The 24,960-nt window shown below is 40.9% G+C and overlaps 1 protein-coding gene across 2 annotated transcripts in view; it reads right to left on the reverse strand.

Moving 5' to 3' along the window:
• INPP5A (inositol polyphosphate-5-phosphatase A) overlaps positions 1-24,960 on the reverse strand; it is a 490,348-nt gene that overhangs the window by 140,151 nt on the left and 325,237 nt on the right. For both annotated transcript variants that reach the window (XM_069753887.1, XM_069753888.1), the window contains exon 9: positions 2,871-2,955. In XM_069753887.1, the coding sequence (XP_069609988.1) occupies positions 2,871-2,955 (85 nt within the window). The remainder of the gene's footprint in view (positions 1-2,870; positions 2,956-24,960) is intronic.

Below are 24,960 nucleotides of genomic sequence, written 5' to 3' on the forward strand. Positions count from 1 at the left end.
GGTGTTTTTTTTCTATAATAGTGGAGGATTTTTCCTCTTTTGGTGGTTTTTGTTGTTAGAGTAGGACTGGCAAGTGTGAGGACCCTTGACGTGGGTTGCCAGCTTACGTATTGTGGCCATAATATTAACTAATACCTTACATATATTGCTATATGTTTTTGTGCACTTTATTATTCGGGGTGCAGCTGGGCCCAGATAGCTCTGTAAGTTGTGACCTCTGTTCACATGGGACGCATTACAGTTAGCACTGGTCAGCCCACCATAGGGTGTCATTAATAGGCTTTGAGACAGATGCTCTGCATTTTTCTGTGTGAACACTTCTGCAGATTATTTTGCACTGGTGTGCCAAGTGGCCAATCCCTGATTGTAGGCTGGCTGTCTCATTTTGTATTACCGCACCTGTGTAGTCGCCATCTTTTATTGGGTCCGCTGCACCCTGATGTGCATTTGTTTAGAGGCCTAGACAGGTAAGAACCTTGGCCTATGTTCTGGTGTCTTGTTTTTTTTTGTTCTATCCAAAGTATTGAAACGCCTCAAGTGAAGTCTCCACACTTTGTCTTTAATACCAGAACATTCACAATTCTTTTTGACAATGATACAATGCAAAAGGCACGGCTGAGATATCTGCAAAGCAAAGAGGCAATTCTTCTTTTCAATGACTAAATGACCACTTGGACTGCAATGAAGGATGATTTACAGTAAGCTAATTACTTACACGCTAGCATTGTCCAAAATGGCCATAAACAAGGTACAAAAGTATGGACCTAGAAGAGCAAACACAGCTGTTGCAGCGGTGATTAGGAGAATAATCATGCTCAGCCACAAGTACACTATCTGCTCGACTGAAGGGTAGACACCAAGGTGGAAAAGACCCAGCTATTTGATTAGGTGTGCAGGGTAACAGAGTAATGAAGTCAGGTTTATTTGCCCATTATTTTGAGCAGCCGAGTTACAATTTTTTTTTACATTTTTACCATTTTACAAAAAAAAAAAAAAAAAAGTCTGGAAAAAATGTTCCCTACATTAGAGAGGTTAGTGCGCTTTCTAAATAATCAAGTCACTTTTAGGGGCTGTATAAATCGGAAAGAGATTGGAACGCAGTGCTCGGACTGGCTGGCAGTTCTCCCGACCTGAATGTGACAGCTTCATGTATTTATCTATGCGGCTGTCACACTCGGGTTGGGAGAGCCACCAGCCAGTCCGTGCGGTGCATTCCGATCTTGGTCTGATATATATGACCATCTGACAGCACCCTTAATTTGGTGGTACACACATTCCCTCCGCTCTGATTTAACACATATTGTGCATGTGTCCCAATCTAAATATTAGGTCTCTTGCATAATATTTGCTGCTCAGGAACCACCACATAGCATACAGTAGTGTCTACCAACACAGGATATCAGATTTGCCATGAGTGAAAGTCTACCCAACACTTTGAACAATTTTAGGCCGGTTTCACACTACCAACATTCATGGTCTAAGCAGCATATATGAGGTTTTAGAGTTCAGAACAAGATCTACATCCAGTCAAGGCATTACAGATCATACGCTGACCATGTTAGTTTTTGGATATGTAAAACCGGCATTAATTCTATAAACTGATGTTTTTGGTTTGACTAGCGAACAAGTATATTGTAAGTGATGTCCTCTTTCTGGTTGGATAGGTTATTCGTTGGCCATTTTTGCCATCGTCACAAAAGTTACTGCTTGGAAAAGTTAATAAAAAGGACAGGATTTCTTCATCTGCTAAAATTTATAGTAAAGAAAATAGCAGAAAAACTTACCGATAACATAACCAATCTGATAAAACGTAAACAACAAACAAAATTTGGCATAAAGAAGCTGTTTACTGATCCAGGTGCTTGGATCAAAAAGTGATATCACTGTATCTTGAGCCACAGCGTTCGGCTGAGCCGCTATTATATTCGCACTTGGCATTTTCCTGTGGTTTCTCACCTGCTGTTTTTGGCAGCAGAAAAACTAGAACAGCCATATTATTCATATTTTGTATTTTCAAAATGAGCATTTGACTTTTCTCTTTCCCTCATTTAATCCGAATCAATCACTCAACATTTTATTTTGCGGCTTAAACAGGAAAACTTAATATGGGAGAAAATAATTAAATTTGTAAAAGATACAATGCAAAAGGTTCATCACAGACTCAGTTGAACGAGCAACTCCTAAACATTTTTTTTTTTTGTGTGTGCCTCGGGGTCTAACCAGACCAGAAAAGGTGAATGTGAAAAACCACCAGAACAAGAGAACAGTAACAGAGTTGTAACAGTAGAGAGATTAGCTAAAGGCTTAAGGCTAAAAGAAAGCAAAAATGCATAACATAAAAAAATCAGTAGTCTGTAGGTAGCCTGTGACACTTCAGCTAGCCCATGGTTTAAAAAAAAAAATAAATAAATTGCTAGCATCTTCAAAGATGTAAAATTTATTTGATGCCCAACATGGACCACCACAGATCGGCCATGAGAGACAACGATTGGCAACAATTCTACTTCGAGGTTGTGAGGATTGCCATGATAAGAACGTCATCTATACATTCAAAAATTACGGTACTCACAGCACCAATAATTTATCCCTGGCTTAAAAATTCTACGTAAGGGGGATTATCTGGAGAAGAGCAGAGCCAATCGCATTACAACCAGCATTCTTGCCGATCACGCATGCATGTCCGTCAGGTGTGCGGGTTGTAATGCCGTAAAAAAGGGAGTCGCTCTGGACTTTCACCTGATAATCCTTAAAGGCATAAAAAGGGAGTTAATGATAGAAGCTGGATCATAAAAAACAAAAACAGTTAATCATTAGATTTTGGTTCATCATTTCCACTGTATAAAGAATGGAGCAAACTGTACATGGCTTACCTCTACCACTGATTTTAAATCCAGTCGAAAATTAAAATCTCCAAAGACAAAGTAAGGAACTTTCTCAAATCGATGATCTGTAATACTAAAAAATGAAACCATGTCAGTCACATAACAGCAGTTTAAACAGCTTTTAATGAATAAAAGGCTCAATAAAAAAAAAATCAATATAGGAATAAAACAAAGGCTACGGTTGTGAACATGATAAGCTTTTAGGGAGAAGTGTCGTAGGAATATCTGCAACTGTCTGTTAATTAATAAATCAATGTATCTGCTTCAGAGACAACCCCATGGATAAAATATATAAATATTAAGATCTTTATTCAATCAAGATAGATAAAAATCACGTCCAGAAATTTCCATGTTACCTTCCTCCGGTAAAATTAAGTAACTAGAGACTTCTTGTTTTAGGATTCAAGTTGGACGACAGCCCATATGAAAGATTTATTAGGACCACATTAGTTTTGGTGAAACAAGCATTACCAAGAAAAAAAAAAGGTCAAACTGAATTTTTAACAACCCAAGACGTTTTTTTCTGGTAATTTCAAGCAAATGCAGTAGAAAATGGGCCTAAAGGCCTCCCTACAAATTTGACTAAAGTGGGCCAAATCTGCCGATATCAGATTGAGGTCTGATTTTTACGGGGGCCTCCCGATTCTCTCCTGCCATCATAACTTTAGATTTCCAATGGCCAATCTTTCTTGTTCACTTGGAGATGAGCTGCTGTTAAAATGTGTGTGGTAGAGGTCCTCTAGTAGAGAACACAGGAGATGCCGGCTGAGCTGAGCACCCTTTGTATGGATGAGTAGCAGGAGCCTTGTTATGACAAAGAACAGGGCTGGACAAACAAAAATAAGGATATTTTGAAAGGTGATATTACAAGACGACCGAATATTATCTTAAATTTAACTAGAATCAATGTCTTATACATTTCAAGCAGGTGTCAATACCGGTCACAAGACCATCAATCCATTTATCTCCAAAAGTTCTAACCATTCCTGTTAGGTTCTCACCACAATTCATAACACATTAACTTTAAGCAAAGACATTTTGGCCTTTGCCAATTTCAGTAATTCATTTCGATTTTTGGCATTGCTCAAGGTCATTTACAGCTAACATAAAAATAATGAATGTTGGTAAAGTGGCAGAAAGGCGTGACGGATTGCTTTTTAAATAAATTGATTTTTCAAGGAAGGTATGTGCAGCTAATTTTTCCCCAAAGTCATTTTTTTTAAATTGACACTTCTTGCCAAAGATCTGCTACTTACGGCTTGTTAACTAAATGGATATCACAAGTCAGAAATGATGGAGTAAAAAAAAGAAAAAAAATCCGGGCCAGAAACAAAAAGAAATCAGTTAATTAAAGCTCAATTACATTACTTAAACACATTTAGGGATTTCATAAAAATGATAAGTTTCACCTCGGTTCGGAAGATCATGCTTTGCCCTGAAGATACAGAAAGGCAGCCCTGAGTGTTCCAGCTATGGATTGCTGGCTGTGCATAGTGAAAAATGTTCTTCAATGAAGGATGAGGGCCAAATACCCCTCAAAAACGTGAAATTCTTGTACATTTACCTCCTCGTTAAGGATCTCAACTCTTAAAGGGACTGTTTAATCAAAAAATGATCTATTGATTAAATTATATTTTTAAGAAATATCAGCGACTGACAGCAGCATTTAAATGGTTAAAGGGGGAGACGTTCTGATATCCAAAAAATGTGCCTAAGCCCCAACAGGCAGATAGATGCTACTAACCTGCCTGTTGTGCACGGCGTCGTTCTTCCACAGCACAGAGCAGTCACAGATCGCTCCTGCCGGCGATTCAGCTGCATCTGCTGACGTCACCTCGACAGATTCTTTTCCACTCTGCTCTGTTGACAGGACGAGACTTCCAGCGTCATTCTGATTGACAGCCAGACTCCCGCTGCCTAATTGGGGGGAGCTGGCTGTCAGAGTGAAATCGGAAGTCCCACCCTGTCGACGCTGTAGGGCAGAAAAGAAGCCGCTGCTCTGTTGACGTCACGTCAGCAGAGGCAGTAGAATCGCTGGCAGGAACGGTCTGTGACCACTCTATGCAGAGGTAGAATGACGCCATGCACAACAGACAGGTACAGTTAGGGCCAGAAATATTTGGACAGTGACACAATTTTCGCGAGTTGGGCTCTGCATGCCACCACATTGGATTTGAAATGAAACCTCTACAACAGAATTCAAGTGCAGATTGTAACGTTTAATTTGAAGGGTTGAACAAAAATATCTGATAGAAAATGTAGGAATTGTACACATTTCTTTACAAACACTCCACATTTTAGGAGGTCAAAAGTAATTGGACAAATAAACATAACCCAAACAAAATATTTTTATTTTCAATATTTTGTTGCAAATCCTTTGGAGGCAATCACTGCCTTAAGTCTGGAACCCATGGATATCACCAAACGCTGGGTTTCCTCCTTCTTAATGCTTTGCCAGGCCTTTACAGCCGCAGCCTTCAGGTCTTGCTTGTTTGTGGGTCTTTCCGTCTTAAGTCTGGATTTGAGCAAGTGAAATGCATGCTCAATTGGGTTAGATCTGGAGATTGACTTGGCCATTGCAGAATGTTCCACTTTTTGGCACTCATGAACTCCTGGGTAGCTTTGGATGTATGCTTGGGGTCATTGTCCATCTGTATTATGAAGCGCCGTCCAATCAACTTTGCAGCATTTGGCTGAAAGTATATCCCGGTACACTTCAGAATTCATCCGGCTACTCTTGTCTGCTCTTATGTCATCAATAAACACAAGTGACCCAGTGCCATTGAAAGCCATGCATGCCCATGCCATCATGTTGCCTCCACCATGTTTTACAGAGGATGTGGTGTGCCTTGGATCATGTGCCGTTCCCTTTCTTCTCCAAACTTTTTTCTTCCCATCATTCTGGTACAGGTTGATCTTTGTCTCATCTGTCCATAGAATACTTTTCCAGAACTGAGCTGGCTTCTTGAGGTGTTTTTCTGCAAATTTAACTCTGGCCTGTCTATTTTTGGTATTGATGAATGGTTTGCATCTAGATGTGAACCCTTTGTATTTACTGTCATGGAGTCTTCTCTTTACTGTTGACTTAGAGACAGATACACCTACTTCACTGAGAGTGTTCTGGACTTCAGTTGATGTTGTGAACGGGTTCTTCTTCACCAAATTAAGTATGCGGCGATCATCCACCACTGTTGTCATCCGTGGACGCCCAGGCCTTTTTGAGTTCCCAAGCTCACCAGTCAATTCCTTTTTTCTCAGAATGTACCCAACTGTTGATTTTGCTACTCCAAGCATGTCTGCTATCTCTCTGATGGATTTTTTCTTTTTTTTCAGCCTCAGGATGTTCTGCTTCATCTCAATTGAGAGTTCCTTTGACCGCATGTTGTCTGCTCACAGCAACAGCTTCCAAATGCAAAACCACACACCTGGAATCCACCCCTGACCTTTTAACTACTTCATTGATTACAGGTTAACGAGGGAGACGCCTTCAGAGTTAATTGCAGCCCTTAGAGTCCATTGTCCAATTACTTTTGGTCCCTTGAAAAAGAGGACGCTATGCATTACAGAGCTATGATTCCTAAACCCTTTCTCCGATTTGGATGTGGAAACTATCATATTGCAGCTGGGAGTGTGCACTTTCAGCCCATATTATATATATAATTGTATTTCTGAACATGTTTTTGTAAACAGCTAAAATAACAAAACTTGTGTCACTGTCCAAATATTTCTGGCCCTAACTGTAGGTAGCAACTACCTGCCTGTTCGTACTTAGGCACAGTTTTTGTTTTTCAGAAAGTACTGGATATCCCCTTTAAACAGTCAGCTCTGATTGCTGCTGTTACAGGCAGATGCCAATATCTGTCATAAATGGTGTGTGTCATATATGACAACTTACCGTATATACGGTACTCGAGCATAAGCCGACCCGAGTATAAGCCGACCCCCCTAATTTTGCCACAGAAACCTGGGAAATCTTAATGACTCGAGTATCAGCCTAGGGTGGGAAATGCAGCAGCTACCAGTAAACGTCAAAAGTAAAAATAGGTACCAATAAAAGTAAAATTAATTGAGACATCAGTAGGTTAAGTGTTTTTTAATATCCATATTGAATCAGGAGCCCCATATAATGCTCCATAAAGTTTATGATGGGCCCCATAAGATGCTCCATATTAAAATATGCCCCATATAATCCTGCATAAAGGTTAATAATGGCCCCATAAGATGCTCCATAGACACATTTGCCCAATATAATGCTGCACAAATGTTGATTATGGTCCCATACAGACACTTGCCCCATATAGTGCTGCACAAACGTTATGGCCCCATAGAGACACTTGCCCCATATAGTGCTGCATAAACGTTATGGCCCCATGCAGACACTTGCCCCATATAGTGCTGCACAAACGTTATGGCCCCATATAGTGCTGCACAAACGTTATGGCCCCATATAGTGCTGCACAAACGTTATGGCTCCATATAGTGCTGCACAAACGTTATGGCCCCATACAGTGCTGCACAAACGTTATGGCTCCATACAGTGCTGCACAAACGTTATGGCCCCGTATAATGCTGTACAAATGTTATGGCCCCATACAGACACTTGCCCCATTTGCTGTTGCTGCGATAAAAAAAATAAAAAAAATCAGATACTCGCCTCTCCTGTACTGAGCGGTCACCGTTACCGCTCAATACAGTAATGAATATGCAGCTCCACCTCTATGGGAGGTGGAGCCGCATATTCATTACTGTAATGAGCGGTACCATGTGACCGGTCAGTACAGGAAGAAGCTGTCAGCGCCGGGGAAAAGACGTGCAGGGACCGCACCAGGAGCAGGTGAGTATAATTAGATAGCCCCCGCTCCCCCGCCGACCCCTGGGTATGACTCGAGTATAAGCCGAGAGGGGGACTTTCAGCCCCAAAAAATGGGCTGAAAATCTTGGCTTATACTCGAGTATATACGGTATATAAGACCCACTATTAAATTTTATATTGCTAAGGGGCATAAAAAAAAGTCCAGCTCTAATTAGACTAATTTTAATTACAGGATTATACAGCCATTTTGACATGGATTTTCACAGCGAGTACAACAGCCTCATCAAGTCTAACATTTAGTTATTAATGTATGCAATTTGTAATCAGGTGATAAATTATCTTTAAGCTCCTGGGACCCAACACAATATTTGTGACAGCACCACCCGATTTACCAAGTGACATTAGTAATACTTTTGTCTGGCACTGAATGCAACTCCTTCCTTTGCGGCCCCTATAGCTAGACTCCTGCTTTACACCCCCTGTATTAGACACTAACTGTACTTTAGGTTTATATATGAGATCAAGAGAATCCAGATTTTAATTTAATGTCACATTCTATCCCCCGCCTGACAGCAATGGATGGCACGGCCACAGGTAATGCTCCTCATCGGGGACGCTACAGATCTCACAACAGCTGAAATATTCAGACTTTGGGGCAGGAACAGATAGATTTGTGATAACCAAAATAAATACAGAAAAGTCGTGATAAATTAAAATGGCTTCTTCTACTTCGCGGCTTTATGGCTGCAGTTTAAGGATTTTATAAATGTTATCCCATGAAGAAGCCATAAGTCGTCCCTGTGAGGGCATCCATTGGTAAATGTTACAAGGGATGCATCATAACAATAGCATGATTCATTCTACAAAGGGTGAGCAGGAGGTGAACTAGTAACAGTGCGAGCGGTATAACACAAGATCACAATACATCACTGGGAGCGCTCAAAAAGGCAAATTTTCTAATGGCTCTCTAGAACCCGGAGGATGTTTCGAGGGACAGTTTCATCAAAATATTCTATCTTTTAAAGTACAGCTTTTTTTTTTTTTTTTGCAAGTGTGGTACGTGGAAAGTGAAGCTCCACCTCTGGTCAAATCTAACATTTATAATATTTATTTTTTCTCAACTATTCCTTTTTTTTTTTTTTTAGCACAGAAAAATGTATTACACGGAAGCAGTCAACAAGCTGCCGATTGTTTCCTATTAAACTTTATTTGAAATTGCGGCTTGTGCCTCACTTCAGTATTTAGAAGGCAAAACCAGGAGTAGGTTAAAAATACAGATGTAAAATAGTGACCAAATACTGAATGTGTGAATGTGGTTTTATTATCTGACTCCGGGTTCGGCCTCGTTCACACGAGCTTATAAAAAAATCGTTCACTGTTTCATTCTAAAAATTTGGGACAATTGTTTTCTCACTTGCCTTCTGCATACCATCTGTTTTTTTCTGTTTTGTTTTTTGTATCTTAAAAAAAATAAATAAAAAAAATCAGATGCCGTACTACGGCTCAGTTTCGGTGCTCACAGACTTGGATGGGTGAGTGTCACCCAAATTTCATAGAAAATTTGTACCGGCTGCCATTTTTTTTTTCACACGCAGAGTCTGTCAGTGAAAAAAAAAATAAATCGGTCATCTGCACTGCCCCATTGAATAACATTGAAAAAAAAATGGACAGCACTCAGAGGAAAACTATGGTCGTGTGAACAAGCCTTTGTAGTGTTTTTATGAACATAAGCTGTGTAAATGCTGTCAGGACTCCTAGGGAAAGCCAGCGAGTCCTGCTTTTTCCACCTGATTCACAACTTTGCACACATACATATAACTTGCATTTGTTTTAGACTTTAATACACAATTTTTTAACAAGACTAACTCTTGCTAAAAAAAAAAAAAACTGTGGTCCTTATAGTCTTTCCCGATCAGAGAGCTGCCCGCTCTCTTCCTGCCCCACACTGATCTATGTGATCGGTGCAGAGCAGGAGAAAATTACCAGGACCTGCATGGAGGCAGCACGAGGCTGACTGTCCACATCACCCAGTCGCACAATATAAAGGCAATGCTACAAATACTGACCACATATATGGAAATTTCTCACCCACTGAGTATGTGCTGAAAGAAATAAAAGCTGAAGTAAATCATTGACTAGCATTATTCTGACATTTCACATTCTGGAACTAGAGTAATGATCCGAAATGACCTAAGAGAGGGCATGTGTACTAGGAGAAAACCACAGGAATTGCAAAAAAAAACAACAAAAGCGCAGATCTTTAATTTAGTGGCTATAATCTCTGTAAATTAATTACTTCAATGCAATGTTTGAAAAATATCTACCATTTAAAATATTCATCTAATGTCTCATGATGGCCACATTTCTAATAAAGATCTATGACCCATCATCTATAATGCCTTCAAATAAGCCATAATCACGCCTATCCTTAAAAAGTCATCCTGACTCGACCACTATGTCCAGCCATCGCCCCATACTGCTGCTCCCTTTCACTTCCAAACTCCTTGAGCAGCATGTTCATGCTAGACTTTCCTCCAACTTGTCATCTAACTCACTCTTTGACAACCTCCAATCTGGCTTCCGTCCCCACCTTTCCACTGAAACTGCCCTGACCAAAATTACTAATGACTTATTTACAGCCAAAGCTAATGGACAATACTCTATACTCCTCCTCCTTGATCTGTCCTCTGCCTTTGACACAGTTGACCACTGCCTCCTACTACAGATCCTCTCTTCATTTGGCGTCAAAGACTTTGCCTTATCCTGGATTCCTCAAACCTTACAAACTACACATTTAGCGTCTCCTACTCCCACACTACCTACTTATCCTGTTGGGAGTCCCTCAATGCTCTGTCCTAGGAACCCTACTCTTCTCCATCTATACCCTTGGCCTGGGACAAGTCAAAGCACTTTCCCTTATGCCGGAAATCCGCTGCCTTGGAGTAACCCTCGACTCTGCCCTGTCCTTCAAATCGCACATCCAAATTCTCGACACTTCCTGTCGCCTCTGGCTCAAAAATATTTCCAAAATCCATCCTTTCCTCATCCCTCAATCTACTAAAATTCTTGTGCATGCCCTCATCATCTCCCGCCTCGACTACTGCAACATCCTTCTATATGGCCTACCTTCTAACACTCTTGCACCTTTCCAGTCCATCCTTAACTCTGCTGCACGACTAATCTCTCTCCTCACTACTCCTCCACTCCCCACTTTGCAAATCCCTTCATTGGCGCCCAATTTCCCAGTGTATACAGATCAAACTACAAATACGGACGTACAAAGCCGTCCATAAAAGTCTTTCTCCTCCGCACATCTCCAAACTAATCTCCTGATTTCTTCCCTCATGTTCTCTCCGGTCCTCCCAAAACCTCCTTCTCTCCTCCACACTTATTCGGTCCTTATTGAGTAAGACTTCTCCCGAATATTCCACATCCTTGGGAATACTGTGCCCAAACCCGGCAATTATCCACCACATTCGGAGTTGAAACCTGAAAACCCATCTCTTCAAGGAAGCTTACAAGCTGCAATAATTACGCTGGCACCACAACACCGCCGAAGCCACGGCAATCCCCCAACCTATTGTGTCCTTCCCCATCATCCTGTAGAATTAAGCCGATTCTTGTACAGCACCATAGAATCAATGGTGCTATATATATAAATTTAATATCCATGACCCAATATCCAATATCCATGACCCAATATCCAAGTCCCAATATCCAAGACCCAATATCCAAGACCCAATATCTACGACCCGTCATCTAATATCTATCTACAACCCATCATCTAATATCTATCTACGACCCGTCATCTTTTATCTTACTATGACCCGTCAACTAATTTTTATCCACGACTCGCCATCTAATATCTATAACCCATCATCTAATATCAATCATCTAATATCTAGCACTCATCTAATATCTATGAGCTAATTTCTATCTAATATCTATCTATATATATAATTGCCTAAGGGTTTTTCCGTCTGTCTGTCTGTCTGTCCTGGAAATCCCGGCTCTCTGATTGGTCGAGGCCGCCAGGCCTCGACCAATCAGAGACCGGCACAGCATCGACGTAGAAATCCTGCGTCTCTGATTGGTCGAGGCCGCCAGGCCTCGACCAATCAGCAACGGGCACAGCGACGATGAGGTCATAAAGGACGTAGAAATCCTGCGTCTGATTGGTCGAGGCCGCCAGGCCTCGACCAATCAGCAACGGGCACAGCGACGATGATGTCATAATGGTTGCCATGGCGACGATGAGGTCATAAAGGTTGCCTCGACCAATCAGCGACGTGCACAGTCTGCCGCGAATTCTGGAATCATCATTGTCCATATACTACGGGGACATGCATATTCTAGAATACCCGATGCGTTAGAATCGGGCCACAATCTAGTTATCTAATATTTATCAATCACTATATATATATATATATATACATATATATATATATATATATATATATATTTCCTGGGAAGTTCAATGAAGAACATTTGTCTTCATCTTCTTGGAAGTTTTCATGGGCATTAACTCATCCACCACCATTTCACTGCACAGCTTCATTTCAGTAAAAAGGACAAAACTTTGACAATAACATCCGTGAAGTATTGATGACAGCGATACTTTCTCCAGATAAGCACCAAAAGGCTGAAAAAAATGCCCCTCAAACAAATGCATGCAATTTAATGTGGGAGGCAGCTGAGCATAACTCCATGTGACAAGGGGCACACTGATTTAGCTAAACCATTTCTCAGGGTACTTTGTAAGGAGGATCATCTGTATTATTCCCCTAATAGCCATGCCTAATGCAATAGCCTTGAGGGTTTTGTCCCAGACCAAGGTATCAGCTGCAGGTCAGAAGGTAACATACTGTTTACACGATTATTTCCTAAAGCACTTATCAGGCATTCGGTGTGAAAGTTGACTTTTCTGTTTGTAAGGAGGCCAAAAGAATTAAAGGAATGGGAAAAATTAGCCACAGTGAACTAGAGCTGAATGGCAGAGGTGGGAGGTCTGAATAAGCGCCTCTGTGGTTCTCAGCGGGGCACCTTATTAGTCGCGTCATTGCAGTTCATTCAAGCAAACCACAACAGTGTCTCCAACATTCCCACACAAAGACAAAGTTCTTCACACAGTCTATAAACATGCTTCCTCTGGCCAATTCATCCTGCCTTGACGTCAATAAAAAAAATAAAATAAAATGCTTTATTGGGGTTTTTTTCCCTGCCATTTTTGAAATACATTAAAAAAAAGTTTAAATTTGGAGGAACATTAAAAAAAATTAACTTAAAATTGTTGTATTTTCTAGAAAGTTGAACTTTCATAGCGTGGATTTATAATTTATTTTGTCTAATGAATATCGCTGGGTGTTGCTTAAATATTGTGGTGGCTGCAAACATCAGAATAGATCACCTTCATTTCACTTTTTTCCTAAAGGCAAAATTTTGAAATTGCAGAAAAAAAATAATACTTCTATATATTGTGAGATATTGCATTGTTGTAATTTGTTGGCTTACCTGCTCACTGTAGCAAATTCAAGTATTGGTGGTTCCAAAAAGGAACTACAAAATTTTTGACCTAATCGCCCCTAAATTTGCATAATCGCAAGTTACTGTAGGAAATCTCTGGCAAGCCCATAGTAAGGGCGCGTTCAGACATAAAGAGAAAAACATTCCAAAAATTATCAAATACCGTACATTTTTCATTAAAAATACAAAACAGAATCATTGCAATTTTCTCACTAACCACTGGAGATATTTTATAGTAACTTTTTAATTTAGCAAATTCCATATAGATTAGCAGCAATCAACAGACTTGGACCCTATCCTTTATATTGAAGCATCTAATGAGGATGTGCAAAAGTCATTGTGAAGGGAGAGGATCAGGGTCAGCTGTGACTGGCTATTGTGATTGGTGGATCCAGTGTTATCAGCAGTGTATGGAGGCATTACTGGTCATTGTAACCCTGTTGAGGATAACTTGCCTGATGAAAACTCTTCCTAAAAGTCCAAGGAGTATTTATCTACAATAGCCCCTTCTGGCCAATGTAAAATATCAAGATTAACAATTTTGTTAATTTTTTTTCCTCCAATAAAAATAGGAATATGAAAAGAAAAAAAAACAAACAAATCTAATTTATATGATATATTAGTCCTCATCAGTAAATGACCCATTCGTTTTATTGAGCATTTTATAATAATCTTTATTTATATAGCACCAACATATTCCGCAGCGCTTTACAGTTTATCAGTTTCAAACACAACAGTTAACAATACAGTAATAAAACAAAATAAGACAAAATATTTTACAGGCATTATGCCTGCATTGTGGGCAAACATGCAGATGAAGCCACTAGACAATAGATGTAATTTCTATTCTTTGATAGGTACACATTCCATATTCTTACAAATCTTATAGCAGGGGAATTTGTCAGTAGGATCTACTCTCCTAAGCTGTCTATATAGACATTTAGGTCATAGGAAGTTGAATAAAATGATAGCTTGATATCTGCGATCCGATGTCTTATTTCCGGGAAAAAATAGATTTTTCTTAATATGTAAATTATCTGTTAAGATCTATGGGTCGGACATAGCTATCCCTAAGGCTGGTTTCACACTTGCGTTTTTATCTGCAGCGTTTGTACCGCAAAAAAAGCATGCATTTTTTCCCTATGTTTAACATTAAAAACGCATGCGTTTTTTTAATACGCGTTTGGTCGCGTTTTTGAATGAATGCGTTTTTTTGCTGCATGCGTTCTTTTGCAGAAATGCAACATGTAGTAATTTTCAGAGGCTTTTTTGACGCAAAAAAACGCATGCGTTTTTTCCTATGTTAAACATTAAAAACGCATGCGTTTTTTTAATACGCGTTTGGTCGCGTTTTTTTGCTGCATGCGTACTTTTGCAGAAATGCAACATGTAGTAATTTTCAGAGGCTTTTTTGATGCAAAAAACCGCATGCGTTCGTATGCTTTTTTTGCGGCAAAAAATGCATTGGAGTCAATGGAAACGCATGCGTTTTTAAGCACATGCATTTGGTTGCGTTAAAAACGCATGCGTTTTTATAGAAAAAAAAAACAGAAAACACACTGATATGCCACCCCCACCAAAAAGGTGATAAAGGGATCCTAACCCTAAAGGGATCCTAACCCTAACCCTAGGGATCCTAACCCTACCCATAACCCTAGGGATCCTAACCCTAACCCTAGGGATCCTAACCCTACCCCTAACCCTAAGGGTTAGGATCCCTTTAGGGTTAGGGTTAAGGGTAGGGTTAGGGGTAGAGTTAGGATCCCTTTAGGGTTAGGGTTAGGATCCCTACCCCTAGCTATTTCTGTTTATAGTGGGATTTTTACTTGATTTTGATGATTGGCAGCTGTCACACACTTCTCATCATGCGTTTTAAAAACGCAAACGCATGAAAAAACGCATGTAAACGCGTCAAAATGCCGCGTTTTTCTCACCACATCCAAAAACGCATGCGTCTAAAAAACGCAGTGTTTGCACGCGTTTACATGCGTTTTTCCACCATGTGTTTTTTTTAAAAACGCATGCGTGAAACCAGCCTAAGAATCTGCCTCCAGAGCTCATTTTAAATTAAAGGAGGAGTAACCAGTGTGAGACATGTAATGACTGACATTCCGCTCTTCTGATCTACATGTCTCACACTGGTAGCACCACCTTTCATTTATAATAAGCTCTGGAGGCAGATTTTTAGGGAGATCTATGTCCGGCCCATAGATCTTAACATATTAAGAAAAACGTGGATAGGTCTGGAAAAAAACCCCCAAAACACTGGATTGCAGATATCAAGGTATCATTGTATTCAGCTTCCTCTGACCTTCATATCCATATAGACAGCTTAGGAGCAGTGCGCAGGCGCTGGGCCTCTCTGACCTTTCCCGACGCCTGCGCACTGCAGTACTTTGCTCTGCCCTCAACAGGGCAGACAAAGTACGCCTGTGCCGGAGCCGCAGCGTGAGACCAGAAGAGGACGTCATCCTATGACGATGGGAGGCCCGGACCGGACGGGACGCCCACCGGATCGGACCGCCTGCCCAGGTGAGTATAATCTAACCTTTTTCTAATCTTTTAGGATACATCGGGGGCTTATCTAGAGCATTACAGAATGCTGTAGATAAGCCCTGATGCCGGTGGGCTTACCTCACCCTCGATTTTGGGGCTGACAGGTTCCATTTAAGTATTGTACCAAAGGTCGCCTTGCTCATTTGTGTGGTTACTTGATTCCACAACTACATATTTTACAAAAAGTGTAAATTGAAGACAAAAATAAAAGTTATCCATATTTAAAATATTCAGCTTGCTCTAAAGACCTTTCACTTACAAAACCCAAATTGAGAATAAAACACTTTAACCTTAAAAGCAGACAATGTTCAGAAAGAAGAGAAAGATCAAAATATCAAACTCTCTGTATTGTGATTTACTAAACAAATATAAAAACCTCTAATAAACGTCTATTATTTTGTCATTTGCTTTAGGGAGTGCGATTACCAAGAAGCTGAATTTCTTAACCTTTTGATCTAGAAAAGACCCCATTTAAATAAGAATCTGATGAAAGTAGTTGAAGCTTAGTGGATCCTGGGTTTTGCATTCTGTCAGCTCAGCCAGTCACAGAGGGGACCACGTATTGCCCGAGGACAATAGATAACTTTACATAGCAGCTAGGTGCAAGGGAAACTGTGTGATACCCCACTGTCCACATTTACTACAAAGAGGACTTTCACTGGCTTGTAGTATTGTCAAGTGAAGGTCAGCTAAAGGTGACGGGACAAAGACCCTTCTAAGAAGATCGGTGGGGACATTCACTTCCAGTTACCTTCTTCATCACACCCAGCTGGTACAACGCAGCATTACATAAGAGAAGATTTAGTAAGGTTGTAGGGACAAGTGTTGGCACCATGTATAAATGGGCACTAGCTCTAAATCACATATATTATTTTCTATAATATCAATGGCTTATGATAAATATCTCAAAGGCAGAAACTTTTCTTCATCCCTGGTTCTGTTGACGCATGTTTACCTTCATTTTCCTTCCTGGAACCACAATCCTGTACCACCACATTTACAAGAAAGATCATAAAAAAAATTATAAATATATACACTACTGTTCAAAATTTTAGGGTCACCCAGACAATTTTGTGTTTTCCATGAAAACTCATACTTTCATTAATAAAACGAGTTGGTCAAATGAATTGAAAATCTAGTCCAGACATTGACAAGGCTCGAAAAAAAGATTTTTCTTTGAAATAATAATTTTCTCCTTCAAACTTTTCTTTAGTCAAAGAATGCTTCCTTTGCAGCAATTCCAGCATTGCAGACCTTTGGCATTCTAGCAGTTAATTTGCTGAGGTCATCTGGAGACATTTCCCCCCATGCTTCCAGAAGCCCTCTCACAAGTTGGTTTGGCTTGATGGGCACTTTTTGCGCACCATACGGTCAAGCTGCTCCCACAGCAGCTCAATGGGGTTGAGATCTGGTGCCTGCCCCGGCCACTCAATTACAGATACAATACCAGCTGCCTGCTTCTTCCCTAATTAGTTGTTGCATAATTTGGAGGTGTGCTTTGGGTCATTGTCCTGTTGTAGGATGAAATTGGCTCCAGTCAAGCGCTGTCCACAGGGTATGGCATGGCGTTGCAAAATGGAGTGATAGCCTTCCTTATTCAAAATCCCTTTTACCTTGTACAAATCTCCCACTTTACCAGCACCAAAGCAACCCCAGACCATCACACTACCTCCACCATGCTTGACAGATGGTGTCAGGCACTCTTCCAGCATCTTTTCCAGTTCTGCGTCTCACAAATGTTCTTCTGTGTGTTCCAAACACCTCAAACTTGGATTCGTCTGTCCATAACACTTTTTCCAATCTTCCTCTGTCCAATATGTGTTCTTTACCCATATTAATCTTTTCCTTTTATTAGACAGTCTCAGATATGGCTTTTCTTTGCAACTCTGCCCTGAAGGCCAGCATCCCAGAGTCACCTCTTCACTGTATACGTTGACACTGGGTTTTGCGTGTACTATTTATTGAAGCTGCCAGTTGAGGACCTGTGAGGCATCGATTTCTCAAACTACAGACTCCAATGTACTTGTCTTGTTGCTCAGTTGTGCAGCGGGGCCTCCCACTTCTCTTTCTACTCTGGTTAGAGCCTGTTTGTGCTCTCCTCTGAAGGGAGTAGTACACACCGTTGCAGGAAATCTTCAGTTTATTGGCAATTTCTCGCATGGAATAGCCTTCATTTCTAAGAACAAGAATAGACTGTCGAGTTTCACATGAAAGTTCTTTTTTTATTGCCATTTTGAGAGTTTAATGGAACCAACAAATGTAATACTCCACATTCTCAACTAGCTCAAAGGAAGGTCAGGTTTATAGGTTCTCCAATCAGCCAAACTGTTTTCAGCTGTGCTAACATACTTGCACAAAGGATTTCAAGGGTATTCTAACCATCCATTAGCCTTCTTACACAGTTAGCAAACACAAAGTACCATAAGAACACTGGAGTGATGGTTGCTGGAAATGGGCCTCTATACACCTATGAAGATATTGCATTACAAACAAGATGTTTGCAGCTAGAATAGTCATTTACCACATTAACAGTGCATAGAGTATTTCTGAATCATATAATGTTAGCTTCACTGGAAAAAAAACTGTGGTTTTCTTTAAAAAAAAAAAATAAGGACATTTCTAAGTGACCCTAAACTTTTGAACGGTAGCGTATATATTATTTGTGAGTTCATTTTTGTGTTTATATTACAGGCAAGTGTCTGGGTTCTGGTTGTGGGTTTGATGATCAGAAGGACAGAACCGATTGCATCGTAGATCTCTTTGATACTGTTAATTTGGATCATGAAACCAGCACTGTCGATACACAGACCTCACGAGGAGCAAAAATGTGTCCTGAATATTTTTATTTTGTTTGAAAATGGACTAAAGTTGTAAAACCCAGCCAGAGACAACAGTAAAAGTACATGCGATTTTTCACTATGGGTGTCTACGTTTTAGGAAATGCTCTAGAATAGGCTATGATATAAAAGGCCTAAGGGCAGGTGCAGAAGACCATATTATTAGTCCGAGTGCAATCTGACAAAACATCAGGTTGCACTCGAACCAATGTTAGTCTATGGGGCTGTTGACATGTTCAATTTTTTTCCTTGTACAAAGACAGTCCTGGGGGGGGGGGAATCTCAGCATGCCCGAATTTGATCTGATATTAGGATCGCACTTGGATGACATCTGAGTGCAGTCAGATTTCCCCATACTGAGAGAATGGAGAGGATTGAGACATTCAGAGAAGCCACACAGTCGCCCGAGAAGCCAGACGGTCATCTGCACCCAGCCTTAGAATTGTTTTTTGTTTTTTTAATAATGAAGACAATTTAGAAAAAGAGATGCATAATAGGATCGTAAACTATAATAATGACGTAAAAGATGACTTTAAGGTAATTTCACTAATTAATGTAATTTTGATCCCTAATCTGGGGCAGGTTCTCAGCGACATTTGCATACTCTCCCATGATTGACAGTTCTCTCCTTATGCATGTTTATGGGGCAAAACCTGTTACTTGTGGGGAGAAAAAGGGGCGTGAAGGTGCCAAGGGCCAGCCTCAGGCAAGTTATCTGAGACACACAGTCCCTGGTCAGCTTTCCAAAGCATGTTTCCTCTAAAATGCTGTGGCTTTTCAGACTAGAACATGCATAGCTGCAATAAAGCAGGCAGTGTGACGGATTCATGCTGCTCGTGGTTGGGCAGCATCAATCTCTGGTTCAGTTCTCTTTAATAAACCACATTAAAAAAGGCATAAAATGCACAAAATTGTTCCATGAACTTGACATTAATGAAGTGTTCATATACTGCAATTTAATTGGGCAAGATTTTTACAAAAAGCCACGTTTTTTTCCTCCTACACAACAAATAACTACCAATGGAAAGATTTGCACTTTTCTGGATGTTGAATCCACTCAAGTTTTTGCCAACACCAATTTAAAAAAAAAAAATACACCGAAACGAGTGGGATAATGTAATTTTTAGCTTCCGAATTAGGCTATGTTCGCTCACTGCATTATTTATGCTTTTTTCCCCGCAGGCAAATCTGGCTCTCTTGGCAGAAAGAAACCTGTTGTATAAGGTCGGTTTCACATTTGCGGTTGTGTCCGCAGCGTTTCTGACGCATACATCCCCATGCGTCTTGATTTAATATCTTTTACACTGAACGCAGGTTTATGCGTTTGCATGCGTTCGCCTGTGTTTGCTTACGCATGCGTATTTTCACTGTGTACGGCAGGGTGCGGTTAATGAACCATGCTGTAATTTTTGAGGCGGCAAATTTCTCTCTAATATGCGCAGGCATGTGGATGAGAGCGTTAAAAAACACACTACTGCCTATGGGAACGCATTTGCGTATGTGGGCGTTTCGCTGCGATTGCGTACTTCGGACTGCGCATGTCCAGAAACTGATTTACACGCCCTCCTGGAAATATTGAACGCATGCGCATAAAAACGCAAACGTAAGCAAAAAACGCCTACAAAGCAGCGTTTTTTTGCCGTCATGCACAGCAGATAAACGCTGCGTAAACATGCGTTTGCGGACAAGACGCTGCAGAGTCAACCGCAAATGTGAAAATAGCCTAAGAGCAGGTTTTGCTCATTTTTTGTTGCGTTTTTGTCAGGGTGCATTTGTCTCTTTTGTATGCTGATAAAGATTAGTGTATAAAAGAATAAATATGATTCGACTTCACCAGGTTTTGGCACAAAAAATGCAGCAAAAACAGATAACTGCATTTTTTCTGAACTTTTTTGCACCGCCCATTGCTTTCAATGAATGAAAAGCATCGAAAAAATGCTGAATGAAGCCTCTTGCTGCATACTGCAAAATCCAAGTTATTGCACAAAAGAGGACAAAAAAACTAAGCTGTGTGCATGAGATTTCTGAATTCTAATACACACTGCGGATTCTGTTAAATACAGTTAAAATTTGCATTAAAAAAAAGCATTAAAAAATAAAGCATAAAAAATGTAAGGTGTGAACATAAACTTATAACTCTGCCCCCACGTTTTCATTGGATAGAACACATATGAACCCATGAAAAGCTCCACAGACTATAATAAGTATGTGAAAAACACAGAATAAGTACATGAAAAATGGACGTCTGTATGAGGCCTAATAGGTGTCCAGAGGGTTCTGCATTCCTTATACAGACACCAAAGCCCACACCTAGGAGGCTGCAAGTTCATTTCATTCGAACAATGGCCAGGCTGTAGATATAGAAATCCAATTTTAGCCAAAAATACTTGGGGAAAAAAAAGTGTAGCCTAAATGTTATAGGAAAAAAAGAAGCACTTCAGCTGCTCATGGATTTTATACATTTATATGGCATAAGTTGATCAAAAAAACACAAATTTTCTGGACAGTAACAAAAATAAAAAAAATAACAAAACAAACAGAATACAAAACAAGTGTATGAACCACAAATTAACTAAAAAGTCCTCCTACAATAGTAAAATCTAGGTTTTATGGGGACTCCTAGTGGAAATAGAGCAGATATACACGCACAAGGACCTACTAATGTCGCCACAAAGTCAGAAGAAACCAAGAACATAATAGAACAATGAAAAGAAAGCGAGAAGTTGAGTTCATCCTATCAAATACACTACAAGAACCTCCGATTTTCTAACTCTGCTCCTACCAGAGAGGAGAGGACAGACCATAAATGTGCTGGTAAAAAAAAAAACAAGTTTGGTAAAAACAAAATTGAAGTTGGATTTTTATACCCTTGAAACCCAATTTTTTCAAGCACGCCGAAGACACTCTGTTAGCACCCGTGCTTGGATAACGTTCGCTCATCACTAAAACCTATCTCCTATGGCACAAAGATACAGTTTCCATCTACCACTGCACAATGTGAAAACTAGGTACAACTAGGGAGTGAATTAGCGCATCATAAAATCCTTACAATGGTAAACTCTTCATTCTCTCTCTCATACCCCATGTTTTCCAGCCCAACATTCTGTTTATAGAACTTCTATATAAACTGTTGAATTGTAAAGCGCTGAGGAATATGTTGGCGCTATATAAATAATATAATTATTATTGATATATTTTTAATAGTCTTCCTTGGATGTTGTGATACATTGCTCTAAATCCCAAAACAGATACTGGCGGTTTCCAGGGGGGAAAAAAAGGCATATTTTCATTTTCTAGGAGCAGCGCCATTTATGTATATGTTGCAGGTCAGCCCTACTAACTTTAACCCCTTAGGACCAAACCACTTTGTAGGTTAATGGCCTATGGTTAATGGTTAATGACCAGGCCTTAATTTTGAAATCTGACCACTCTCACTTTATGCGGCTATTAGTGATGAGCTAGTATACTCGTTGCCCGGGTTCTCCCCAGCACGCTCAGGTGACCTCTGGGTATTTGTTAGTTTTCGGAGATTAAGTTTTCATCGGGGCAGCTAAATGATTTACAGCCATTAGCCAGGCTGAGCACATGTGGAGATTCCCTAGGAACCAGGCAACCCCCACATGTACTAAGGCTGGGTAGTAGCTGTAAATCATTCATCTGAGGCGATGAAAACAATCTCCGAGCGCTAACAAATACCATATATACTCGAGTATAAGCCGACCCGAGTATAAGCCGACCCCCCTAATTTTGCCACAAAAAAACTGGGAAAACTTATTGACTCAAGTATAAGCCTAGGGTGGAAATGCAGCATTTACCGGTGAATTTCAAAAATAAAAATAGATCATTATTTCCCCATAGCTGTGCCATATAGTGCTCTGCATGTTCATTATTGCCCCATAGCTGTGCCATATAGTGCTCTGCACCGTTCATTATTTCCCCATAGCTGTGCCATATAGTGCTCTGCACCGTTCATTATTTCCCCATAGCTGTGCCATATAGTGCTCTGCACCGTTCATTATTGCCCCATAGCTGTGCCATATAGTGCTCTGCACCGTTCATATTGCCCTATATCTGTGCCATATAGTGCTCTGCACCGTTCATATTTCCCCATATCTGTGCCCCATATATGCTCTGCACCGTTCATTTTGTCCCATAGCTGTGCCCCATATAGTGCTCTGCACCGTTCATATTTCCCCATAGATGCTCCACATAAATCTGTGCCGCTGCTGCTGCTGCAATAAAAAAAATAAAAAAAACACATACTCACCTCTCTTGATTGCAGCTCCCGACGTCTCGTCCCGGTGTCTCTGCACTGACTGATCAGGCAGAGGGCGCCGCGCACACTATATGCGTCATCGCGCCCTCTGACCTGAACAGTCAGAGCGCAGAGATGCCGGGAAGATGGAGCGACGCCGGGAAGATGGAGCGGCGCCCGGCGGCTGAAACGGGGACAGGTGAATATGACGTACTTACCTGCTCCCAGCCATCTTGGCGCTCCCCGCCTGTCCCACGGTCTTCTGTGCTGCAGCCTCTTCCTCTATCAGCGGTCACCGGCACCGCTGATTAGAGAAATGAATAGGCGGCTCCACCCCTATGGGAGGTGGAGCCGCCTATTCATTTCTCTAATGAGCGGTCCCACGTGACCGCTGAAGAGGGGAAGAAGCTGCAGCACAGAAGACCGTGGGACAGCAGGGGAAGCGCCAGGATCGCTGGAAGCAGGTAAGTATACCTCAGCGCCCTCTCCCCCTCACCCGACGACCCCACCGCTACCGTGACTCGAGTATAAGCCGAGAGGGGCACTTTCAGCCCAAAAATTTGGGCTGAAAATCTCGGCTTATACTCGAGTATATACGGTACTCGGAGATCACCCGAGCATGCTAGGGAAAACCCGAGCAACGAGTATACTCGCTCATCACTAGTGGTTATAACTCTGGAACGCTTCAACGGATCCCACGCATTCTGAGATTGTACTTTATGATAGCGATAACATTTCTTCAAAATTACTTGCGTTTATATGTGGAAAAAAATGTAAATTTGGCAAAAATTTTGAAAATTTCACAATTTTCAAACTTTTAATTTTTATGCCCCTAAATCAGAGAGTTATGTCACATAAAATAGTTAATAAATAACATTTCTCACATGTCTACTTTACATCAGCACAATTATTGAAACAATTTTTTTTTGTTAGGAAGTTATGAGGGCTAAAAGTTGACCAGTGATTTCTCATTTTTTGCAACAAAGTTTACAAAACCATTTTTTTTAAAGGACCACCTCACATTTGAAGTGACTTTGAGGGGCCTATATAAGAACTAAAGCAATGTGGAAGGAAAAAAAATGTACATTTCAAGGGAATCTGTCACCCCAAAAATCGTATATGAGCTAAGGCCACAGGCATCAGGGGCTTATCTACAGCATTCTGTAATGCTGTAGATAAGCCCGTGATGTATCCTGAAAGAAAAACAGGTTAGATTATACTCACAAAGGGGCGATCCTGCTGCAGTCCGGTCCGATGGGTGTCGCGGTCCGGGTCCAGTGCCTCCCATCTTCATACGATTACATCCTCTTCTTGTCTTCCTGCCGCGGCTCTGGCGCAGGCGTACTTTATCTGCCCTGTTGAGGGCGAAGTACTGCAGTGCACAGGCACCGGGAAAGGTCAGAGAGGCCCGGCGCCTGCGCACTGCAATACTTTGCTCTGCCCGCAACAGGGCAGACAAAGTACGCCTGCGCCGGAGCCACAGCAGGAAGACAAGAAGAGGACGTCATGGTATGAAGATAGGAGGAGCTGGACCCGGACCTGCGTCACCCATCGGGCCGGACCGCAGCAGGACTGCCCCTGGGTGAGTATAATATAACCTCTTTTTCTTACCTTTCAGGTTATATCGGGGGCTTATCTACAGTATTACAGAATAAGCAATTTATCCTAAGTATGTCAATACCCCATGTGTGGAGGAAGACCACTGTTGGGTGCACAGCAGGACCCGGAAGGGAAGGAGCAAGGTTTGACTTTAACACAAAAGTGTCTGGAATCGAGAGCGGATACCATCTCACATTTGGAGAGCCCTTGATGTGCCTAAACAGTGGAAACCCCTCACAAGTGATACCATTTTGGAAACTAGACCCTGCAATGAACGTATCTAGATATGTGGTGAACATTTTGAACCACCAGGTGCTTTACAGAAGATTATAACCTCTAAAAAATAGAAAAAAAAACACAAAACACATTTTTCAAGCAAAATTTTTCTTTTAGCCCCAATTTTTTTTATTTTCTCAAGGGTAACAGGAGAAAATGGACTCCATTATTTGTTGTGCAATTTCTCCTGAGTGTGCCAATACCCCAGGTGTGGGTGAA

The sequence above is a fragment of the Ranitomeya imitator genome, chromosome 2 (assembly GCF_032444005.1).
Source record: "Ranitomeya imitator isolate aRanImi1 chromosome 2, aRanImi1.pri, whole genome shotgun sequence".
In the NCBI taxonomy this organism is placed as follows: domain Eukaryota; kingdom Metazoa; phylum Chordata; class Amphibia; order Anura; family Dendrobatidae; genus Ranitomeya; species Ranitomeya imitator.